The sequence below is a fragment of the Somniosus microcephalus genome, chromosome 12, assembly GCF_052327205.1.
Source record: "Somniosus microcephalus isolate GS21.2 chromosome 12, FLI_Smic_1.0, whole genome shotgun sequence".
In the NCBI taxonomy this organism is placed as follows: Eukaryota; Metazoa; Chordata; class Chondrichthyes; order Squaliformes; family Somniosidae; genus Somniosus; species Somniosus microcephalus.
The window spans coordinates 25856494-25878123 of NC_140998.1; the positions used below are offsets into that span (position 1 = coordinate 25856494).

General features: G+C 46.7%; 1 protein-coding gene across 6 annotated transcripts in view; it reads left to right on the plus strand.

Moving 5' to 3' along the window:
* Nucleotides 1–5127: 5127 nt before the first annotated feature.
* znf410 (zinc finger protein 410) overlaps nucleotides 5128–21630 on the plus strand; it is a 43872-nt gene continuing 27369 nt past the window's right edge. For 2 of the 6 annotated variants that reach the window (XM_086002693.1, XM_086002691.1), the window contains exons 1-7: nucleotides 5132–5357; nucleotides 8104–8193; nucleotides 9793–9843; nucleotides 14052–14187; nucleotides 18772–18951; nucleotides 20089–20251; nucleotides 21202–21383. In XM_086002693.1, coding sequence (XP_085858819.1) covers nucleotides 8185–8193; nucleotides 9793–9843; nucleotides 14052–14187; nucleotides 18772–18951; nucleotides 20089–20251; nucleotides 21202–21383 — 721 coding nt within the window. In that variant the 5' untranslated portion in view covers nucleotides 5132–5357; nucleotides 8104–8184. Of the gene's footprint in view, nucleotides 5358–8103; nucleotides 8194–9792; nucleotides 9844–14051; nucleotides 14188–18771; nucleotides 18952–20088; nucleotides 20252–21201; nucleotides 21384–21630 lie in introns of all 6 variants that reach the window. The other 4 variants (XM_086002688.1, XM_086002687.1, XM_086002690.1 and 1 more) reach the window with 4 other exon arrangements.

The following is a 21630-nucleotide window of genomic DNA, read 5'->3' on the forward strand; positions in this document are numbered from 1 at the left end:
TCAGTAACCTCCCTCAAAACCTTTCTCTTCAATCTTGCCTTTGATTATCATACCTAACCTTCTCCGTGCTCAATTTCCAATCAGCTCCTCTGTCAAGCACCAAGGAGCATTTCACTACATTAAAGGTACTGCATAAGAATAAGTTGCTGTTAAAGCAGCATGGATTCAAGGTACAGCCTGGAAATGGATAAGAAATTAACTGAAGGATAGCAACAGTGTGCACTTGGGAAGGTATTGGCAGGGGAGAAGCCCTGTGTGGAGTGTTCTAAGAATTGATGTTGGGACTTTTACTATTTCTAATTTCTATTAATGCCTTGCATTCACAAGTCTAATGCATACTGGTCAAATTCACAGATGATGCCAAATAGGAGGGACAGTTGAATCTGAAGAGGCAGCCCAGACAAAATATGAAAGTGAGTGGAACAACGACAAATCAAATTTAATATGGACAAGTATAATGTATTGTATGTGAGAAGTATAATGTATTGTAAGTGAGAAGATGGTGAGTCAGAAGGTTGTGGGTTCAAGTCCCACTTCAGAGACTTGAGCACAAAAATCTAGGTTGACTAGTACAGGACTGAGGGAGTGCTGCACTGTCAGAGGTGCTGTCTTTCGGATGAGACCTTAAACTGAGGTCCCATCTGCTTTCTCAGGTGGACGTAAAAGATCCCATAGCACTATGTCGAAGAAGAGCACGGGAGTTATCCCCGGTGTCCTGGCCAACATTTATCCCTCAATCAACATCACTAAAACAGATTATCTGGTCACTATCACATGGTGTTTGTGGGAGCTTGCTGTGCGCAAATTGGCTGCGACGTTTCCTACATTACAACAGTGACTAAGGGGGTCATTCGGCCCGACTGCCTGCCTCTCTTCCGCGGCTATGTTCGCGCCCGGGTGGCCCTGGAGATGGAGCACGTGGTGTCCGCCGGCACGCTCGAGGCTTTCTGCGACCGGTGGACGCCGCGGGGACTGGAGTGCATTATCACCCCAGCCAATTAAATTTTAATTTAATTTGTTAAGGTTTATTTAAAGTTTTATTAGTTACAGTCATTTTGTTTAATCACCCAAAATCAAAAGATTACAACAGTGACTACCCTTCAAAAAAAGTACTCCATTGGCTGTAAAGCACTTTAGGGCATCCTGAGGTTGTGAAAGGTGCTATATAAATGCAAGTCTTTCTTTAAATACTCCACTTAGAGTGAAATAGCTAAAGGTGAAGTTGAGAGAGATATAAGCCTGTTAGTAGATTTAGCAAAAACCCTGGAATCATTTAATAAACAAATGCTGTGATGGGGGTGAGGACTGTAGGTTTGTCTTGGACGGATAATGTAAAATGGTCAAATAGACTTCCTCATCCATATCTATCTTGTGAAGAGTAAAACCTAAATGATGTTCATGTTTTGAGTAAATAAAACCCTGTTCATCTGGCTGATCTCATACACTTTTAAGTATTAAGAACATAAGAAATAGGAGCAGGAGTCGGCCCTTCGAGCCTGCTCCGCCATTCAATGAGATCATGGCTGATCTTCTCCCTCAACTCCATTCACCGGCCCTATCGCCATATCCCTTGATGCCCTTACTAGTCAGAAATCTATCGACTTCTGTTTTGAAAATACCCAATGACTGAGCCTGCACAGCCCTCTGGGGTAGAGAATTCCAAAGATTCACCACCCTCTGTGTGAAGAAATTTCTTCTCATCTCAGTCCTGAATGTCCTACCCTTTATCCTGAGGCTGTGGCCCCTGGTTCTAGACTCCCCAGCTCAGGGAAACATTCTCCCAGCATCCATCCTATCAAGCCCTGTAATACTTTTGTATGCTTCAATGAGATCCCCTCTCATTCTTCTGAATTCAAGAGAATACAGGCCTAGTTTACTCAATCTCTTCTCATACGACAATCCCACCATCCCAGGAATCAATCTCGTGAACCTTCATTGCACTCCCTCTATGGCAAGTATATCCTTCCTTAGGTAAGGAGACCAAAATTGTACACAGTACTCCAGGTGTGGTCTCACCAAGACCCTATATAATTGGAGTAAGACTTCTTTACTCCTGTACTCAGATCCTCTTGTAATGAAGGCCAGTATACCATTTGCCTTCCTAATGGCTTGCTGCACCTGCACATTCACTTTCAGTGACTCATGTACAAGGACACCCAGGTCCCTTTGAGCATATTGCATGAAGGGTATATGCCATGGAGCAGTGGTTCACACAAAAAAAGGTGGCATCAACCATTTAAGAACACAACAGGTGCTAATGACATACAACTATCAGAATACAGTCGATTTATTATTTCTAAAGTACTGGTACCAACATTTAGATATTTCATTTATTCATAGAAAAGGCGTCATGTTTAATTTTCCATATAACAAATGTCTGTGGGGTTATTTTTCTTCCTGATTGCTTAAGTATAGTAGATACAATATAAATTTAAAATCTACACAAAAATAGGATGTAAGGTTTAACTGTAAAGAGGACTATAAGTGACTTTGGGAGTTCATAGGTTAGCAGATTGGACAGATAGATGTCAGATTGAATTTAATGTGGAGAAATGCAAGGTGATAATGTTGTAAAAAAAAATATGGGATCCTAGATTTAATAAATAGGTACATAAAGTACAATAGCAAAGAGGTAATGCTAAACCTGTACAAATCATTGGTTAGTCTACAGTTACAATATTGTGCCCAAAACTGGACACCTTACTTTAGGAAGGATGCCAACGCCATGGAAAGGGTGTAGAAGAGACTCTGTGAGATAATACAAAGGATGAGAGGCTTTAGTAATGAGAAAATAGCTGAAAGAGAGGAGAGTGTGAGGGGGAAAGCAAGGCTAGAGAAGGTTACAAAGGTAGGGGGAATAAAGCCATGGATGATTTGTAGACAATGATGAGAATTTTGAAGTTGTATTAACTTGTATCAACTTCATAAGTTTATATGATCTGCACATTTAAGACATAGGTTATACACTTATTATGTATATATTTAGGCAGGCACATATATAATAGACACATATGTTTTTTATTATATATAATTCTTCAAAATTAGGTCGGGAGAGAGATAAATAACAGAACTCCCTTTAAGTACTTTGCCACTTTTCTCCTGCCCCCTGCGAAAGGCTCGACTCCTTGCTGACTCTTTTTGTTACTGGCAATTGCCAATTAAAAGTCAAGCATGTGCCCCCTTTTTAAAGGGGCACAGCCGTTAAAAACTGTAACTTAACAAAAAAGTTTAAAAGGAAACTTAACAAATTAAATTAAAATGTTATCCTCGGGGGTGACGATGCACTCCAGTCCCTCCGGTGCCCACTGGTCGCGGAAAGCCTCGAAGCGTGCCGGCAGACACCGCGTGCTCCATCTCCAGGGCCACCCGAGCGCAAACGTACCCGTCGAGTCCTCGCTGACTCTTTTTATTTCAGGCAGTTGCCTAATTAAGTTTCAGCATGTGCCACCGTTTTAAAGCGGCACAACCAATAAGGACGGTAACTTTAAAAAAAAGCAAGTAAAAGGAAACTTAACAAATCAAATTAAAATGTTGTTTCCGGGGGTGATGATGCACTCCAGTCCCTGCGGTGCTCACCGGTCGTGGAAGGCCTCAAGCGTGCTCCATCTCCAGTAGCTGCGGACTCTTTGCTGAGATATGTTTCCACTGGCACTGATTGCCAACTGAGTACCTAGCTTAAGCAGCTAGTTATTTGTGTGAGCCGGTACAATTAATGTGGATTGCCTATTCAACCAGCGGGAATGTCACAGCTGAGCCTGATCTGATGTTCACACACACACTTCCACTAGGGATCACTGGATAGCAATCAGGAGTGAGAAGTCTGGCTAATCTGCCCTTCTTCATCCAAGGGATCAATTGTAGGATAGCAAAATACTGTGGATGCTGGAAATCCGAAATAACAACAGAAAACGCTGGAAAAACTCAGCAGGCCAGGCAACATCCGTGGAGAGAGAAACAGAGTCAATGTTTCGGGTCGAAACCCTTCTACAGAATTGAGAGAAAAAGGCAGGAAATGAAACAGATTAAAAGGCAGTTTGGGGGCTGGGAAATGGGGGAGGGGATGAAAGAAGAGACATTAAGAGATATTCAAGGTGAGACGAGATGGTAATAGGACAGGTCAAGAGACAAAGGATGGCTCTAGATGAAGTGTGAAATGCGCTGGCAGAGAGAGAGAGAAAAAAAAGGAAAAGGCACAAACCAAAAGTGTGGATAAAATATAATAGGGGCCGAGGTTATGATCTGAAATTGTTGAACTCGATATTGAGTCTGGAAGGCTGTAAAGTGCCTAATTGGAAGATGAGGTGCTGTTCCTCGAGTTTACGCTGATCAATTGTAGCACCTCTTCTGACAGCGCAGTTAGCTGGCAGTTAGTTACCAGACTATCAGCGGGGGACTTTGTAGCTGTTTAACTAAAAAAAAATTATAAGAATTATACTTGGTGCATGAAAATTTTGTATCTAACATTTATGTATTTTTAACAGTAGCTAAATCATTTAAAATCATTTTTCATAGAATCATAGAATGATACAGCACAGAGGGAGGCCATTCGGCCCATTATGCCTGTGCCGGCTCTTTGAAAGAGCTGTCCAATTCGCCGCACTTTCCCCGTAGCCCTGCTATTGTTTTTCCTCATTCAAGTATTTACCCAATTCCCCTTTTTTGAAAGTTACTACTGAATCTGTTTCCATCGCCCTTTTGAGACCGTGCATTGCAAATCAGAACAACAAGAACTTGTATTTATATAGCGCCTTTAACGTAGTAAAACATCCCAAGGCGCTGTACAGGAGTATTTTAAGACAAAAAATTTGACACCGATCCACATAAGGATAAATTAGGGCAGGTGACCAAAAGCTTGGTCAAAGAGTTGGGGTTTTAAGGAGCGTCTTAAAGGAGGAAAGAGAGGGGGAGAGGTTTAGATAGGAAATTCCAGAGCTTAGGGCCTCAGCAACAGAAGGCACAAAGATTGAGCGATTATAATCTGGGATGTTCGAGAACCACTCTCTTGGGTTTCCCCCCCCCTCGCTTTAAGAAACAGTGGTGGTGGTAAAGAAAACGCGTTTCGACAGGTGTTGGCGTGCGGCTTGTGCTGCTTGGCTTGCCGTGAGCCGGAATGCCGCGGCGGCGGCTGTTGTCGCGCAGGCGCAAGAGTGGCGGCAATCGGCGCAGGCGCGTCTGCTATCTCCCTTCCCCCTGCTCCCGCTCGGGGGCAAAGTGCGCTCCTGCCGCCGACCCCACGAGTCGGTTAAGAGGCCTGGTTGGGCTGGGCGTTGAAGACTGCGGGCAGTTAGCCCCAGGCCATGGGAGGAGGAAGAGGAGGTGAAGGCCCTGTCTCAGGAGGCTCCGCTCCTCCTGGCTGTGTGAGTCTGCTCTGACCTTCTGCCTGCTGTGCCAGCATTTTAATTCACAGCGCCTGCTGAATGAGAATCAACAAATGTGCTTTGATATCTATCAGTGTTTTTTTTAATACCTTCCCCCCCCCCCCCCCCGCCCCAATGGAATTAGTTGCCTTGGGGGGTTTTTCTTTAGGTTTTTCTGGATTCCCCCCACCCCCTACCCCTTTAATCACCTGCACTTTTCCTGTAATGGGGATTTAATTTTTTATTCCGAAGTGGCTCAGAAGGTTGTAGGTTCACAGTCCCACTCCAGGGGACTCGGGCACAAAAGTCCAGGCTGACACTCCAGTGCAGTGCTTGAGGATATGGGGAGAAGGCAGGAACCGGGTACTGAATTTGGATGATCAGCCATGATCTCACTGAATGGCGGAGCAGGCTCGAGGGGCCGAATGGCCTACTCCTGCTACTATCTTCTATGTTGAGGGAGTGCTGCACTGTCAGAGGTGCTGTCTTTCGGATGAGACGTTAAAGCGAGGCCCCGTATACACTTTTTCTCTCTCAGGTGGACGTAAAAGATTCCATGGCACTATTCCGAAGAAGAGCAAGGGAAGTTATTTCCAATATTTATCCCTCAATCAACATAACAAAATAGATTTCCTATGTTACAACAGTGACTACACTTCAAAAAGTACTTCATTTGGCTGTAAAGCGCTTTGGATGGTCGTGAAAGGTGCTATATAAATGCAAGTCTTTTTTCTTTTTATCTGTACGTTATTGCTGGTTGTATGTAAATTGGCTGCAGCGTTTCCTACATTGCAACGATGACTTCAAAAGTACTTAATTGCCTGTAAAGCGCTTCGTGACATCCTATATAAATGCAAGACTTTATTTTTTTTGAAAAAAACCTTACCAAGCAATCTTCTGCGTGAGACTGGGCCTGTGGAAGTAGCACGAAGTGTCGTCTTCAAGTGAAGTGGGGTGAAAGCAGGGGAGATTTACCAGAATGGTGCCAGGGTCTTCAGTTTCGTGGAGAGACTAGAGAAGCTGGGGTTGCGCTCCTTTAGAGCAGCGAAGGCTACGGGGAGATTTAATAGAGGTCCTCAGAAAAGTTTTGATAGAGTAAATAGGGAGAAACTGTTTCCGCTGACAGATGGGTTGATAACCAGAAGACACGGATTTAAGATAATTGGCAAAAGAATCAGAGGGGAGATAAGAATTTTTTTTAACGGAGTGAGTTGTTATGATCTGGAATGCACTCCAAGAAAGGTGGAAGCAAATTCAATAGTAACTTTCAAAAGGGGGAAAGAGCAGGGGTGTGGGACTAATTGGACAGCTCTTTCAAAGGGTTGACGATGGGTCAAATGGTATCCTTCTGTGCTGTCAGATTCTATAGAGAGCGGAGATAATTGAGATGAAAAAGGTCGGACAGGAAAAGACCATCTGGTCCCTGTAGCTTGATCCGTACAGTTGTGATGCCTTCTACATCAGGTCAAGTGACTCCCCACTCCCTTGGGTGCCATGCAGTCTCCTGTAATAAGCGGAAAACCAGATCAAAAAGCCTCAAGATTCGGAGCTTTTATTTAAAAAGCCGTTTATCTTCTTCTCGCTAACTTTCCCCTCAAAAGGACATTGTTGGGGGCACGGTTCCTCTGTTTCTTCTGATCTCTGCTACCTCACCCAAGTGGCCATTATTCAAGTGTGACCCTTGACACTGAGTGTCAGCAGGCTATTTGGCCTTGTGGGGGAGGTGAAGGCATCGTAATCAGCCCTGATACTGTCCTCACCAACATCCATGTGTTCTCGTACAAGCTGCAGGACAGTGATCAGAAGTGGGACCCTTGGCTGATCACCCATTTCCCCCCCCCCCCCCCCCCCCGCATCTACATTCTCTAGCCAAAGGTATACTGAGGCTAACTGTAGTCCACTAGTTTGCCCTTGTTGAGATCAGTAAACTCCGTACTGACTGGAGTGAACCTGGAACCGTCCAAGATTGTTTTTGATAATAGTGGTTAATTTATTTTGAATTGAAAGAAAGAACTGGCATTCAAACAGTGCCTTTAATGTCCTCCTAATGCCCCAAATTACTTCACAGCCAATTAATTACTTTTGAAGTATAGTTACTTTTGGAATGTAGGAAATGTAGCAGCCAATTTGTGCACAGCAAGCTCCCACAAACAGCAGCGGGCTAATGACCAGGTTCTCTGTTTTGGTGATGTCGGTTAAGGTATAAATATTGGCCAGGAAACTCCCCTACTCCTCTTCAAATAGTGCCATGGGATCTTTTACATCCACCTGCGAGGGGAGACGGGGCCTCGGTTTAGCGTCTCATCCGAGAGACGGCACGTCTTGACAGTGCAGCACTCCCTCAGTACTGCACTGGGAGTGGCAGCCTGGAGTATGTGCTCAATTCTCTGGAGAGGGGCTTGAACCCACAACCTTCTGACTCGGATGCGAGAGAGTGCTACCCACTGAGCCGTGGCTGATGCCAGTGTTTAGGGATGGCTGGTTTGGGGGAAAATGCCACAGCGATGCAGTCGAGAGGGCGTTTTTCTGAGAGTGGGGCTGAGGCAAGTTGTTTGGGGTAGAGTACAGGGACTGTGCCACGCCTGACCTGGGAATAGAGCGCTTGATGCTGACGTTGGGTGTCTGAAATGGGAAGTGTTCTGTCCCCTAGCACTGACTTCCCGCGCCTTGAGGAGCCCAAGAAAACCCCAGTTTAGTTAAATTTAGTTTGTATAGAGATTTCGAATTAATTTTTCTTCTTTTTCAGCGAGGACACCCCAGGAAGCGCATGAAGATCAGTAGAGAGTGTTAATGCAAAGAAGCTTCACCAAAGAAAACCTCTTCTCATATGATTGAGGTAAGAGTTGCCTTTGAAAAGATTGTGTGTGAATCCAAAAAGGTGTGATTTTAGATGACACAGAACATGTTAATCTGATGCTACTTTTGAAGGTATAATGACGAACGTGCAGAATACTGTATCTAGGATTAGCAAGACTAGACTAAACCGAGTGAGTCGAAATTAGTCCGAAAAGGAAGGAAGGCTTGCATTTATATAGCGCCTTTCACGACCACCAGACGTCCCAAAGCGCTTTAGAGCCAATGAAGTGGAGTCACTGTTGTAATGTAGGAAACACGGCAGCCAATTTGCACAGTAAGCTCCCACAAACAGCAATGTGATAATGACTAGATAATCTCTTTTAGTGATGTTGATTGAGGGATAAATAATGACCAGGACAGTATTTGAAAAGGAAAAAATTGCAGGGCTGTGGGGAAAAATCAGGGGAGTGGGACTAATTATGTAGGTCTTTCAAAGAGCCGGCACAGGTACAATGGGCCGAATGGCCCCCTTCTATGCAGTACGATTCTATGATCCCGTATGTGAATTTGATATGTCCTATATTTTAGCGCCTTGGGATGTCTTAATACGTTAAAGATGCTATATGAATGCAAATGGTTGTTGTCAAGACACGATATAAGAATCCACAGATCTGCCAACATTTGGAACTGGGATGGGAAAATCCCAGGGATCTACCCGAGAACAAAATGCACCAAGCCCTTGATGACAGGAGTTGTAACACTGGCCAGTGAGGTGCAGCGTATGGGCTCTCCAGCGTTCATTGCCACAGAGCGGTGGAACACAGGCTTGTGCTTGGAAATGTTCCCTTTTAACCACAACAGCAACGGCTTGCATTTATACTGCGGTTTTAACATAGTAAAACGTCCCAAGGTGCTTCACAGGAGCGTTATCAAACAAAAAATCGACACCAAGCCACATAAGGAGATAGAGGTAGGTTTTAAGGAGTGTCTTAAAGGAGGAGAGAGAGGCGGAGAGGTTTAGGGAGGGAATTCCAGAGCTCAGGGCCTAGTGGTTGTGGGGGGTGGTTAAGGGTGTGGGTAGGAGCATGTCTCCAGCAGAATCCAGGGAAGCACAGTGGAAAGGTTAATTGCCCTGGGACGCTCCTTTGCAGTTCCCGAGGTTTTGGACGTTTGAGCAGAGGTCTGTGTGCCACCGAGTCACGGCTGACACCTATCCTTAGTGGGATACAGTTCTGTTACCTTCTACGCTACCTCTCCCAAGAGATCATTCTGCTTGTGTGTGCCTTGTCGGTGAGTGTTGTCATGCTTTTCAAGCAAAGAGCATCGTGATCATGTCCTTCCAGTCATCGCACACGCAAACATTTCCAGCAAGGGTAAGCGGGTAGGGATCGGGAGTGGGAGTCTTGGCTGACTTTTTTTAAATCTCTTTTTCCCCGCCCCTTTTCCCTAACCCAGGGTGCTGAGGTAAATTGCAGCGCCCCCCTACTGAAATTCTAGCTAACTCGGCACAGACCAGGGATTAAACCCGTCGGCTGCCTGCGCTGCGTAGCTCAGCGATCGAGCGTGCTGCTGACCCGTCAAAGGAGCCACCATTTTTATTCTTAAAGCTTTAAAAAAAATGGTGTGCTTTTCTTTACAGAAACCCGAGGCTGAATCTATGTTGTCAGATGAACTAGAATCCAGGCCTGAGGTGAGTTGCAATGCCTTTTTCAATTTATTGGCTCAAGGTTGCAGTTTATATTTATTGGATTGTTCAGTGAAAACCCCTTGCCTTGAAGAATGAGCACACACTTGACAGCTTTGTCATTCCCACTTTCGCGGTCTCTCGGATGAGATGTTAAACCAAGGCCTTGTCTGCTCTCTTGGGTGGATATAAAAGATCCCGTGGCACTATATCGAAGAAGAGCAGGGGGAGTTCTCCCCGGTGTCCTGTCCAATATTTATCCCTCAACCAACATCACTAAAAAACAGATATATCCGGTCATTTATCACATTGCTGTTTGTGGGATCCTGCTGTCCGCAAATTGGCTGCCGTGTTTCCCTACATTATAACCATGACTCCACTTCAAAAGTACTTCGGACGTCCTGAGGTCATGAAAGGGGCTATAGAAATCCAAATCTTTCTTCATGCGTAACCAAGGCGGTGAATGCTGGGGACATTACAGCTGGACCTGATCCTATCCTGAACCAGTGACCCCGCATACAGACCTCTTCTAGAAGAGGGTCACTGGCTAGTGATTAGGAGCGGGATCTCGGTCTGTTGCTTTGTTTGTTTACAGAACAACATTGCCTATAATTCAAAATCATTCTATGTATGTTTGAGAGATATGATAAATGGCAATCTTTTCCCTCATAAAAAGACTTGCAATTAGATAGCACCGTTCGTGATCTCAGGATGTCCCAAAGCACTTTACAGCTAATGAAGTACTTTTGAGGTGTAGTCACTGTTGTAATGTGGGAAACGCGTCAGCCAATCTGCGCACAGCAAGCTCTCACAAACAGCAATGTGATAATGACCAGATAATCTGTTTGTGATGTTGATCGAGGGGTAAATATTGGCCAGGACACCGGGGATAACGCCCTTGCTCTTCAGTGAATAATGCCACGGGATCTTTTACATCCACCCGAGAGGGCAGATGGGGCATCGGTTTAATGACTTGGACGTGGGTGTACAGGGCACAATTTCAAAATTTACAGATGACACAAAACTTGGAAGTATAGTGAACAGTGAGGAGGAGAGTGATAGACTTCAGGAAGACAGCGACAGGCTGGTGGAATGGGCGGACACGTGGCAGATTTAACACAGAAAAGTGTGAAGTGAAGCATTTTGGTAGAAAGAATGAGGAGAGGGCATATAAAGAAAGACTTACATTTATATAGCGCCTTTCACGACCACTGGATGTCTCAAAGCGCTTTACAGCCAATGAAGTACTTTTGAAGTGGAGTCACTGCTGTAATGTGGGAAACGCGGCAGCCAATTTGCGCACAGCAAGCTCCCACAAACAGCAATGTGCTAATGACCAGATAATCTGTTTTAGTGATGTTGGTTGGGGGATAAATATTGGCCAGGACATTGAGGATAACTCCCCTGCTCTTCTTCGAAATAGTGCCATGGGATCTTTTACATCCACCTGAGAGAGCAGACGGGGCCTCGGTTTAACGTCTCATCCGAAAGACTAAAGTAAAGGGTAGAATCCTAAAGGGGGTGCATGAACAGAGAGACCTGGGGGTATGTGTGCACAAATTGTTGAAGGTGGCAGGGCAGGTTGGGAAAGCAGTTAAGAAGGCTTATGGGACCCTGGACTTCATAAATAGAGAGAGAGAGTACAAAAGTGTGGAAAGTATGATGAACCTGCATAAAACGCTGGTTCGGTCCCAACTGGAGTATTGTGTCCAATTCTGGGCACCACACTTCAGGAAGGATGTGAAGGCCTTGGAGAGGGCGCAGAAAAGATTTACAAGAATGATTCCAGGAATGAGGGACTTCAGTTACTTTGATAGGAGAAGCTGGGGTTGTTCTCCTTGGAGCAGAGAAGGTTGAGAGGAGATTTGATAGAGGTGTTTAAAATCATGAGGGGTCTAGAAGAGTAGATAGAGAGAAACTGTTCCCATTGGCAGAAGGGTTAAGAACCAGAGGACACAGAAGAACCAAAGGCGACAGAAGAAAAAACTTTATTACACAGCAAGCTACGTGGAAAGGGCGGAGGAGTGCGACGAGCTGAGTCTCGGCACGGGCCCAATGGTTACAGCACGGAAGAAAGCCATTCTATGATTCTTCTAACGTCTCATCGGAAAGACGGCCCCTCCGTCAGGACTGCACTGAAGTGTCCGCATGGATTATGAACTCAAGTCTCTGGAGTGGGACTTGAGCCCATGACTTCCTGACTCTGAGGCGAAAGTGCTACCCACTGAGCCAAGGCTGACACGAAGTCAAACGCAAGAAGCACACAACTGATCTAATCATTCGCTGCCAGATTTGGCCTTACCATGTCGGGCATTACCATATCCACTCCCGTCAGCTGAATCCAACTACTACTACCACTACTCCAGGATCACTAGAATTTTGATTGATCACGCTCTTGTGAAGCGCCTTGGGACATTTTGCTACATTAAAGGTGCTATATGAATGCAAGTTTTTAAAAATTTGTTCATGGGATGTGGGCTCGTTGGCAAGGCCAGCATTTATTGCCCATCCCCAATTGCCCTTGAGAAGGTGGTGGTGAGCCGCCGCCTTGAACCGCTACAGTCCGTGTGGTGAAGGTACTCCCACAGTGCTGTTAGGGAGGGAGTTCTAGGATTTTGACCCAGCGACGATGAAGGATTGGCGATATACTTCTAAGTCAGGATGGTGTGTGACTTGGAGGGGAACTTGGAGGTGCTGGTGTTCCCATGTGCCTGCTACCCTTGTCCTTCTAGGTGGAAGAGGTCATGGGTTTGGGAGATGCTGCCGAAGAAGCCTTGGCGAGTTGCTGCAGTGCATCTTGTAGCTGGTACACACTGCAGCCACGGTGCGCCGGTGGTGGAGGGAGTGAATGTTTAAGGTGGTGGATGGGGTGCCAACCAAACGGGCTGCTTTGTCCTGGATGGTGTCGAGCTTCCTGAGTGTTGGAGCTGCACTCATCCAGGCAAGTAGAGAGTATTCCATCACACTCCTTACTTGTGCCTTTATAGATGGTGGAAAGACTTTGGGGAGTCAGGAGGTGAGACACTCGCCGCAGAATACCCAGCCTCTGACTTGCTCTTGTTGCCACAGTATTTATGTGGCCGGTCCAGTTAAGTTTCTGGTGAATGGTGATCCCAGGATGATGTTGGTGGGGGATTCGGCGATAGTAATGCCATTGAATGTCAAGGGGCGGTGGTGAGACTCTCGCTTGTTGGAGATAGTCATTGCCTGGCACTTCTGTGGCGCGAATGTTACCTGCCACTTATCAGCCCAAGCCTGAATGTCGTCCAGGTCTTGTTGCATGCGAGCATGGACTGCTTCATTATCTGAGGAGTTGTGTATGGCGCTGAACACTGTGTAGTCATCAGCGAACATCCCCATTTCTGATCTTATGTTGGAGGGAAGGTCATTGATGAAGCAGCTGAAGATGGTTGGGCCTAGGACACTGCCCTGAGGAACTCCTGCAGCGATGTCCTGGGGGCTGTGATGATTGACCTTCAATCACCACCACCATCTTCCTTTGTGCTAGGTATGACTCCAGCCAGTGGAGTGTTTTCCCCCTGATTCCCATTGACTTCAGTTTTACTAGGGCTCCTTGATGCCACACTTGTTGGAAGGCAAGGAGAATCTACCTTTTCAAACCCCTTTCTGCCACCCGCTCCACGGTTAACTCCACTACGAAGAGCCCATGGATTTCTTTGTAAACCTGAGACCATTTGTACAGCATCTGCTTCTTCTGCTACCTCCCCATACTCCACCCCCGCCCCCTTCTCAACTTCTCCAGTTTCTCACTCGCAGCATCAGAACTCACCTCGCCAAAGTCACAATTGACATCCTCTGTAACTCCTTGTTGACCTCAACCTCTCTGCAGTGTTTGATGTCATAAAATCGTACAGCACAGAAGGAGGTCATTTGGCTCTTTGATAAAGTGAACCACACCACCCTCTTCCATTGTTCAACGTACTCTGGCGAGTGGGGCTTGAACCCACAACCTTCTGACTTCGAGGCGGCACTGCTGACGCCTTATCATGTAGCGAGACATAAACCAGCCTTGACTGCAAATGAGAGATGGCTTCAGATAGTTCCAGGGCTATGACATAAAGTAACTTTTGAATTGTTTACTCAGTCTTGTCTTAATTTTATTTCTATTATACCACCGGTTGTCAGTAACATTGCCATTGAAATGTCGCGTGTTTGGATCTAGAGGCTGATGTCCTGACCCGTTTTGTTTACAGTTGCTGGTACAGTTTGTCCAGAATACTTTTATACCCTTAGGAGAAGGGTTCGAGGAGCCAGAACACGGTGCTGTCCGATGTTTGCGTCCAACCAAAGCCAGTGAGAGCACGTTAGACAACAAAGTCCCAGCCTCGGGTAAGTGGAACAGAAACCTCCGAAGTAGGGATGGGAGAGACTCTATAAAGTAGCAGGTAATATATATGTATATGTTTTTTTTTTTTTAAGTTGTACTTATTACAGTGACGATGCCAGTGATATGCGACGGGTTGGTGTTCCACTTTGGATGTCCACTGTTGACTTTGAGCCAATGCTTCCTATATTCCAACCCAACAATATGCCAAACGCCCCTTATTACACCAGACCTCCCGTGGCCTCTCCGAATATAATGGCCAGTTTGATAGAGAAGTGAAAGGACAGATTTGGAGAGGAGCAGACAAACAGGTGAAAGATGTGGGGGCGAGGGAAGAATGCGAGAGAGCGCAAGAGACGGGAGGAATTACATCGTGTGGTCCAAGGATGGAAAGGCATGCAAGAAAGATTGGAAGTTGGACGTTTAATCAAAATTCAACGCAACTCAAAATCTACTTCCTTAAACTCTTATCCCCCCACCATTTGTTGGTTGAGTCACAAAGACCTGGCCCACCACTCGGGTGATAAAAGGTCGGACGTACTGACCTAGCACAACAGGGTCTTGTGGTTTGGATATGGATGATGGAAGCCTCTTAATAGTAGAGGCCATTTTTCAGGTGTGAGAGTAGAGAAAGTGGCAGCCGGGTATTTAATTGTGGGGCCAGAGGCCATGCATCCTTTCCTTGTTTGATGTCTGCACCGGTGTACTTTGCAACAGGGCTCATTAGGGGAGTCCAAATCCTTACTTTAAAAAAAAATTCTATTATTATAAGAACTATATTTTTTTCAACCATTTTATTGAAAAGAGGTGACAAGCATTCTTCACATTACTAGCAGCAAAAGGAACTGAGCAACAGGCCTTCGATAAGGTACCGCATAGTAGACTCACGACTAAGGTCAGAACAAGTGGAGTCGGGGGACAAGTAGCAGAATGGATAGCAAGCTGGCTCCAAAACCAAACAGAGTCGGGGTTAAAGGTAGCTACTCAGACTGACAAAGGGTGGGAAGTGGTCTTCCACCAGGATCGATGCTGTTGTTCACCATTTACATAAATGATTTGGACTTGGGAATCGGAAATACAATTTCAAAATTTGTGAATGACACCCAGTTGGGTGGGTGTAGTTCTTACAGAGGGGGACTGCAACAGAATACAGGAAGACATTAATAAACTTGCAGAATGGGTGTGTAATTGGCAAATGAGCTTCAATATAGACAAGTGTGAGGTGGTGCATTTTGGTAGGAAGAATAAGGAGGTCACATACTCCTTGAAAATAAGTGTCTAAATGGAATAGAGGAGCAGAGGGATCTGGGGTTAAATGATACACAAGTCATTAAAAGTAGCGACGCGGGTTAATAAGGCCATTAAAAAAAGCACTGGGGTTCATTTCTAGAGGGATAGAATTGAAAAGCAGAGAAGTTATATTAAACTTGTATAGAATCTTGGTTAGACCGCACTTGGAGTACTGCGAACAATTCATGTCTCCATATTATAAAAAGGATATAGAGGCACTGGAGAAGGTGCAAAACAGATTTACTAGAATGATATCAGAACTGAGAGGTTATACCCATCAGGAAAGATTGAACAGGCTGGGGCTCTTTTCGCTAGAAAAGAGAAGACCTAATCGAGATTATGAAGGGGTTTGTTAGGGTAGACGTAGCGAAGGTGTTTCCACTTGCGGAGGAGACCAGAACTAGGGGTCATAAATATACTATAGTCACTAATAAATCCAATCGGGAATTCAGGAGAAACTTCTTTACCCCGAGAGTGGTTAGAATGTGGAACTCGCTACCACAAGGAGTAGTTGAGGTGAATAGCGTAGATGCATTCAGTGGGAAGCTGGATAAGCACAGGAGGGAGAAAGGAATAGAAGGACATGTTGATAGGGCGGGAGGAGGCTTGTGTGGAGCATAAACACCAGCGTGGACCTGTTGTGCTGAATGGCCGGTTTCTGTGCTGTAAATGCTATGTAATAGTATGTAATTATTTAGGCTTCTATTGATTGTCTCTGGTGTACAGTGGTATATTTTTAAATATGAAAGGATCTGCAGTATTTGTTCCCTAAACGTGTGCTGTTCTGTTATCTGCCCCTCTGTGTTCAGCACTCTAAGTGTCGCCGGTCACAATTAACTTATTCTTTCCCAGCTTCATTGCCAGGATGTGCAGTCCAGCTCTGCCCTGCATTAATATAATGGCCTGATTGTTTCAATTAGTCGCTTTCAAACCCACTTGCATAATAAGATTACAACAAACCCCTGCAGCTGGTTTGGTAAGGATTTGGTTTAAAACAGACTTTCATTATACAGGAAACTTTGGTTTATCCGGAGGCTAAATGTCCGGCAAGCTCGAGCCACTGGCAAAAATCAGGAGCCGTTTCATTAGTTTTTTCTCAACAGTCAAGCTCTGCAAGGTCTCGCTGAAGCTGTTGCTAAGCTACAGAGAGTACGGCCGACTGTTTAGAAGCTGTTGCTAAGCAACAGGGTTTGTTGCCAGATATGGAGATCAAAATCTCCGTATGTTTCAACATTAACGCTGGTGTGTCCGGCAGTTTTGAGGGAACGGCAACAGCTCGGTCCCGTCGGTGCCAGATAGCACAAAGTTTCCTGTACCACCTTTCTGATCAGCAAATCAGCTTAGGGTGCTGAGGACATTTAAATAGGGAATCTTGCAATTAGCAAATCACCAATTTAAAAAAAAAGAAAAAAATATGATTTTAATGTCGTCCCCTCCCCACCACCACCGTGATTGTCTTTGTCTCCTGAAGATGCTGCTACTTGCTGGGGGGACCGTTCAACCCTCCCCCACCTCGCCCAAGTAGGCCTTGACAGTGGGTGTCAGCGGGCTGTTTGATTGTGAATCACAGCCGAGCCTGATTCCTACACACGTGCACTTTGCAGCAGGGTAGTGGTGGTGATGGCATCACTGGAGAAGGATCAGGAGCAGGATCCCTGGCAGAGTTTCTGTCTCCACCTGCACCCAACCCAAGACGCTGGGATTAGCCAACTCGGCAGAGGCTGGGGAATTGAATCTTGGACATTCCTGGCTTGTGTGGCTTTGTGCCATTTCATTATTGGGTGGTGCAGATTACCCACTGAGCTAGCGAGGGGTGGTTATTTGTGACTCTAGTGCAGTCTTTGGACCTGGGGCTGTATGGGCATGAGTGCAAAGCAGAGGAGAAATGCAACCGCGTTTAAAATCTGAAAGCTCTGAGCCAGCTCCCACAGTGGGTAAATATAGACCCGGGAGGTGTCTCATTTGACCCCTCGTTTGATTGCAGTCAGGCCAGTCAGTCCCAGGCGTGCTGCAATTGCCCCCAGTCCCCCAGGGCCACAATTTGAGCTCCTGATCGCCATCTAGTGATCCCATTGGGTGAAGGAAGGATCACGTGATGCCCCCTCCGGTTCAATAGCTTCCTCGGACTCGCTGCCTAGGCTCGCACGTTAAGTACAGGGACTTGGGCTGGGTACCGTAGGACTGCCAGGACTTGCAATACTACAGCTCCCACATGAGTTACTACAGCTCCCACATGAGTTACTATCGCCACGGGGCTTTAAGGAGCAGCACCAGACAGCTCCGTCAGTAGTCAGCCAGCCAGTTCAGAAGTGGATTCATCAATGAGGACAGTTTCACTTGGAAAGGATGGTTGGTGCAGGAAGACCGAATGTTGTATGCAGCTTGGGGTGCTGTTCATAGATTGGGATTAAGCTGTGCTGTTGAGGCAGCGTAAATGGAGGAACCCCCCACTTTATTTAAACAGTATTTTAGTTGAATTTAAAAAAAAAAAAATCTTGTTCCCCCTCTTTGGGTCTTGCTGTAGCCATGCACCAGGTAAGGCCAGGGACTCGCTCCTCGGCTTCAGCCAGTGCTGTTCTGAACCCAGTCACTAGGAGGCGCAGCTCTCTCCCTCGAGGGATTTCCTTCCTCGGCTATGGGCAAGTACTGTACCTAACCTCTGCTGAACGCCTCCTCGCATCAGCACGGCTAAGAGCAGGAACTCCTCAACCTCGTGTGAACCCGCTTCCGCTGTTGCACGGCACAGCATGCTGGGCACTTCTGTGCACTGCATTGTGCCCACTTGCGCCCTTTTAGCTTTTCCCCTCCCCGTGCTGAGTTGGATTAAAATTTTCCTTTTTTTTTTAAAACCATGGTCTTTCAGAAAGTTGGGGGTTCAAGTCCCACTCCAGAGACTTGAGCACAAAATCTAGGCTAACAATCCAGTGCAGTGCTGTGGGAGTGCTGCACTGTCGGAGGTGCCGTCTTTCGGATGAGACGTTAAACCGAGGCCCCGTCTGCTCTCGCAGATGGACATAAAAGATCCCACGGCACTATTTAGAAGAAGAGCAGGGGGAGTTATCCCCGGTGTCCTGGGGCCAATATTTATCCCTCAATCAACATAACATAAAAAACAGAATATCTGGTCATTATCACATTGCTGTTAGTGGGAGCTTGCTGTGCGCAAATTGGCTGCCATGTTTCCTACATTACAACAGTGACTGCACTTCAAAAAGTACTTCATTGGCTGTAAAGCGCTTTGGGATGTTCTGAGGTTGTGAAAGGCGCTATATAAATGCAAGTTTGTTTTTTCCCCCCAGGTGATCCCTCTGCCTCCGACCCTGCGGTGCCGGCCCGAGCCGAGGCGCCTGATGCTGGGAGCGGGACAACCTCCGGTGAAAACGCAGATGGGAGCACTCCGTGGTACCTCCGCGTTCAGGAGCTGGCGCATGACAGTCTCGTAGCTGCGACCAGGGCACAATTGGCGAAGGATTCAAAAGGTACCAACAGTATTATCTTTTCTTCTATATATGCTGGTACTTAATCCTCCCCCGCACCCCCCATGATGAAATTATTTGCCTGGAAATTGCATCTCGCAGCAAGTACAGGAAACTTTTTTTATCCGGCACCGACGGGACCGGCGTGGTGCTGGTTTATCAAAAAGTCCGGATTACAGAGAGGTATAGTTAAAAGGTACGAGAGCCCCGTACACAGCAACAAATCCAGGCTTCCCTGTTGCTTAGCAACAGCTGTAGGAACCCCGGCCACAGACCAAGCGTCGCTGTTGCTTAGCAACAGGTGCAGGAACCCCGATTACACAGCCACAGCTCCAGGAACGGCCACTAATATGAAGTAAAACTTACCTGAACCTACTCCTGAATTTTGCCGGTTAACAGAGATTTCCGGTTATTTAGGTGCCGGTAAATCAAGAGTTTCCTTATCAAAAATTTTAATTATTTTAACCTTTGGCCTTCAGATCGTATTAGTTATTCATTTTACCCTCCTCTTCTCTCTCGTTCATTTTCTGTTTCTGTCGTCACTCAGTTGTTTTGTTCAGCCCCCCCCCCCCCCCCCCCCCCATCTCTCCTGAAGATGCTGACTTGTTTTTATGGGCTGCCCTCGAATATCTCGCATGAGGGGCAGTCCTTTGCGTCCGAGCATGGAGGGTGATTTCACTGGGGGGAGGGTATCGCCGCTGTGCCCACCTGACCCTCTCCTCGCCCACTGTTCATGGGTGCTTCACCCCCCCCCCCCCCCACCCTCCCTTTTCAGCAGGGTCACCTGGATATTTTGTCAGCAGTGAGGCCTTGGGTTTGGTTTCTCCCCTATCCCCGTACATCTTCCCAAATGTAAAAGAAAGAACTTGCATTCCTATAGCGCCTTTCGGCCACCTCGGGATGCCCCAAAGCGCTTTACAACCAATGATATCAGTGAGGAGACACCAACCAACCTTATTTTTTGGCTGCCCCTCACAGTCTAGTCCAGGGGGCGCCGAGACCAACTGTTGAGACTCCCACAATCTACGCGTTATGTTTATAACCGGTAGCGGCCAGAGGAAAACCTACCCGTTCCCCCATCTCCTAGACTGAGTGCAGATATCCGAGGCTGCAGTTGTGATGTGTGATGTCCGTCCCCAGGAGAGCCCGTGAACAGCTGCAACGCACCCAGCTGTAAGGAAGACGCGACGCCTGACCGACACGGCACTGCGCGGAGCGAGAAGACCCTAAAGTGCTCTTACGAAGGATGTAGCAGGACCTTCCTCTGGCACGCACACCTGAAGTATCACCTGAAAACACACAAGTGAGTTTCAAAACTTAGTTCTTTTTTATTATTCGTCCCTGGGATGTGGGCGTCGCTGGCAAGGCCAGCATTTATTGCCCATCCGTAATTACCCTTGAGAAGTTGACGGTAAGCCGCCTTCTTGAACCGCAGCAGTCCGTGTGGTGAAGGTACTCCCACAGTGCTGTTGGTGTGGAGATGCCGGTGTTGGACTGGGGTGGACAAATGCAAGAAGTCACACAACACCAGGTTATAGTCCGACAGCTTTATTTGAAATCACAAGCTTTCGGAGCACTGCTCCTTCGTCCGGTGAAGACTTCACCTGCAGCGCTCCGAAAGCTTGTGATTTCAAATAAAGCTGTTGGACTATAACCTGGTGTTGTGTGACTTCTTGCAGTGCTGTTAGGGAGGGAGTTCCAGGATTTTGACCCAGCGACAATGAAGGAATGGCCGATATATTTCCAAGTCAGGCTGGTGTGTAAATTGGAGGGGAACTTGGAGGTGATGGTGTTCCCATGCACCTGCTGCCCTTGTCCTTCTAGGTGGTAGAAGTTGCAGATGTTTAAGGTGGTGGATGGGCTGCCAATCAAGTCACAAACCATGGGTTTGTATGTTGTTGGGAGGGCAGGGTGGTTTTTTTTTACTTGGAAATGTTCTCTCCTTCCTTGTGGTGTGTGGTGCCACAGGCCAAGAGAGCAGGGGGAGAACCCATCCCGAGGCCTTTACTATGTGGTACAATATATAGACTCACTAGGAGGTGTACAAGTCTGGGGAGCAATTCCTCCCTTTCGTGTAGCATCTCACCCCAACCGAATGGTTACGATTACAAACCTAACTGGGCACGTTCCCTCATCTTACCGCTTACGTTGGACTTGCCAGTGTGCTCCGCCACCGCATCGCCCTCTGTTGCTGGCTGTACGTAGTTTTTGGTGGCCATTCCCTTCCACCACGTAAATCCTGTCTTTCCACAGGAACGATCGCTCCTTCGCCTGCCCAAAGGAGGGATGTGGGAAGAGTTTCTACGTACTCCAGAGGTTGAAGGTCCACATGAGGACACATAACGGCGAGAAGCCCTACACCTGCCCCGAGGACGACTGCGGGAAGAAGTTTACAACAGCAGGCAACTTAAAGAACCACATGCGAATTCACACTGGTACCGACCGGAATTAGCACGCGACTTTATACAGTTTTAACGAATCGGAGCAAGTTTGAGTTGTCGGCCAGATGTTTGGGTGGCACATCTTTGTGTGAGAGCAGTGCGCCCGCTCCTGCCCCATGAGCTGCCCTTCTCTGATTAAGGGGCTCCCGAGAGTCAGCTTGCTGCTCGTTCAGTTAAAACTGTTGTAACGAAAAAGAAAAGCTGGTTTGAAGTTGTAGAGTGTGTGTCCGGTGGGGGTGGA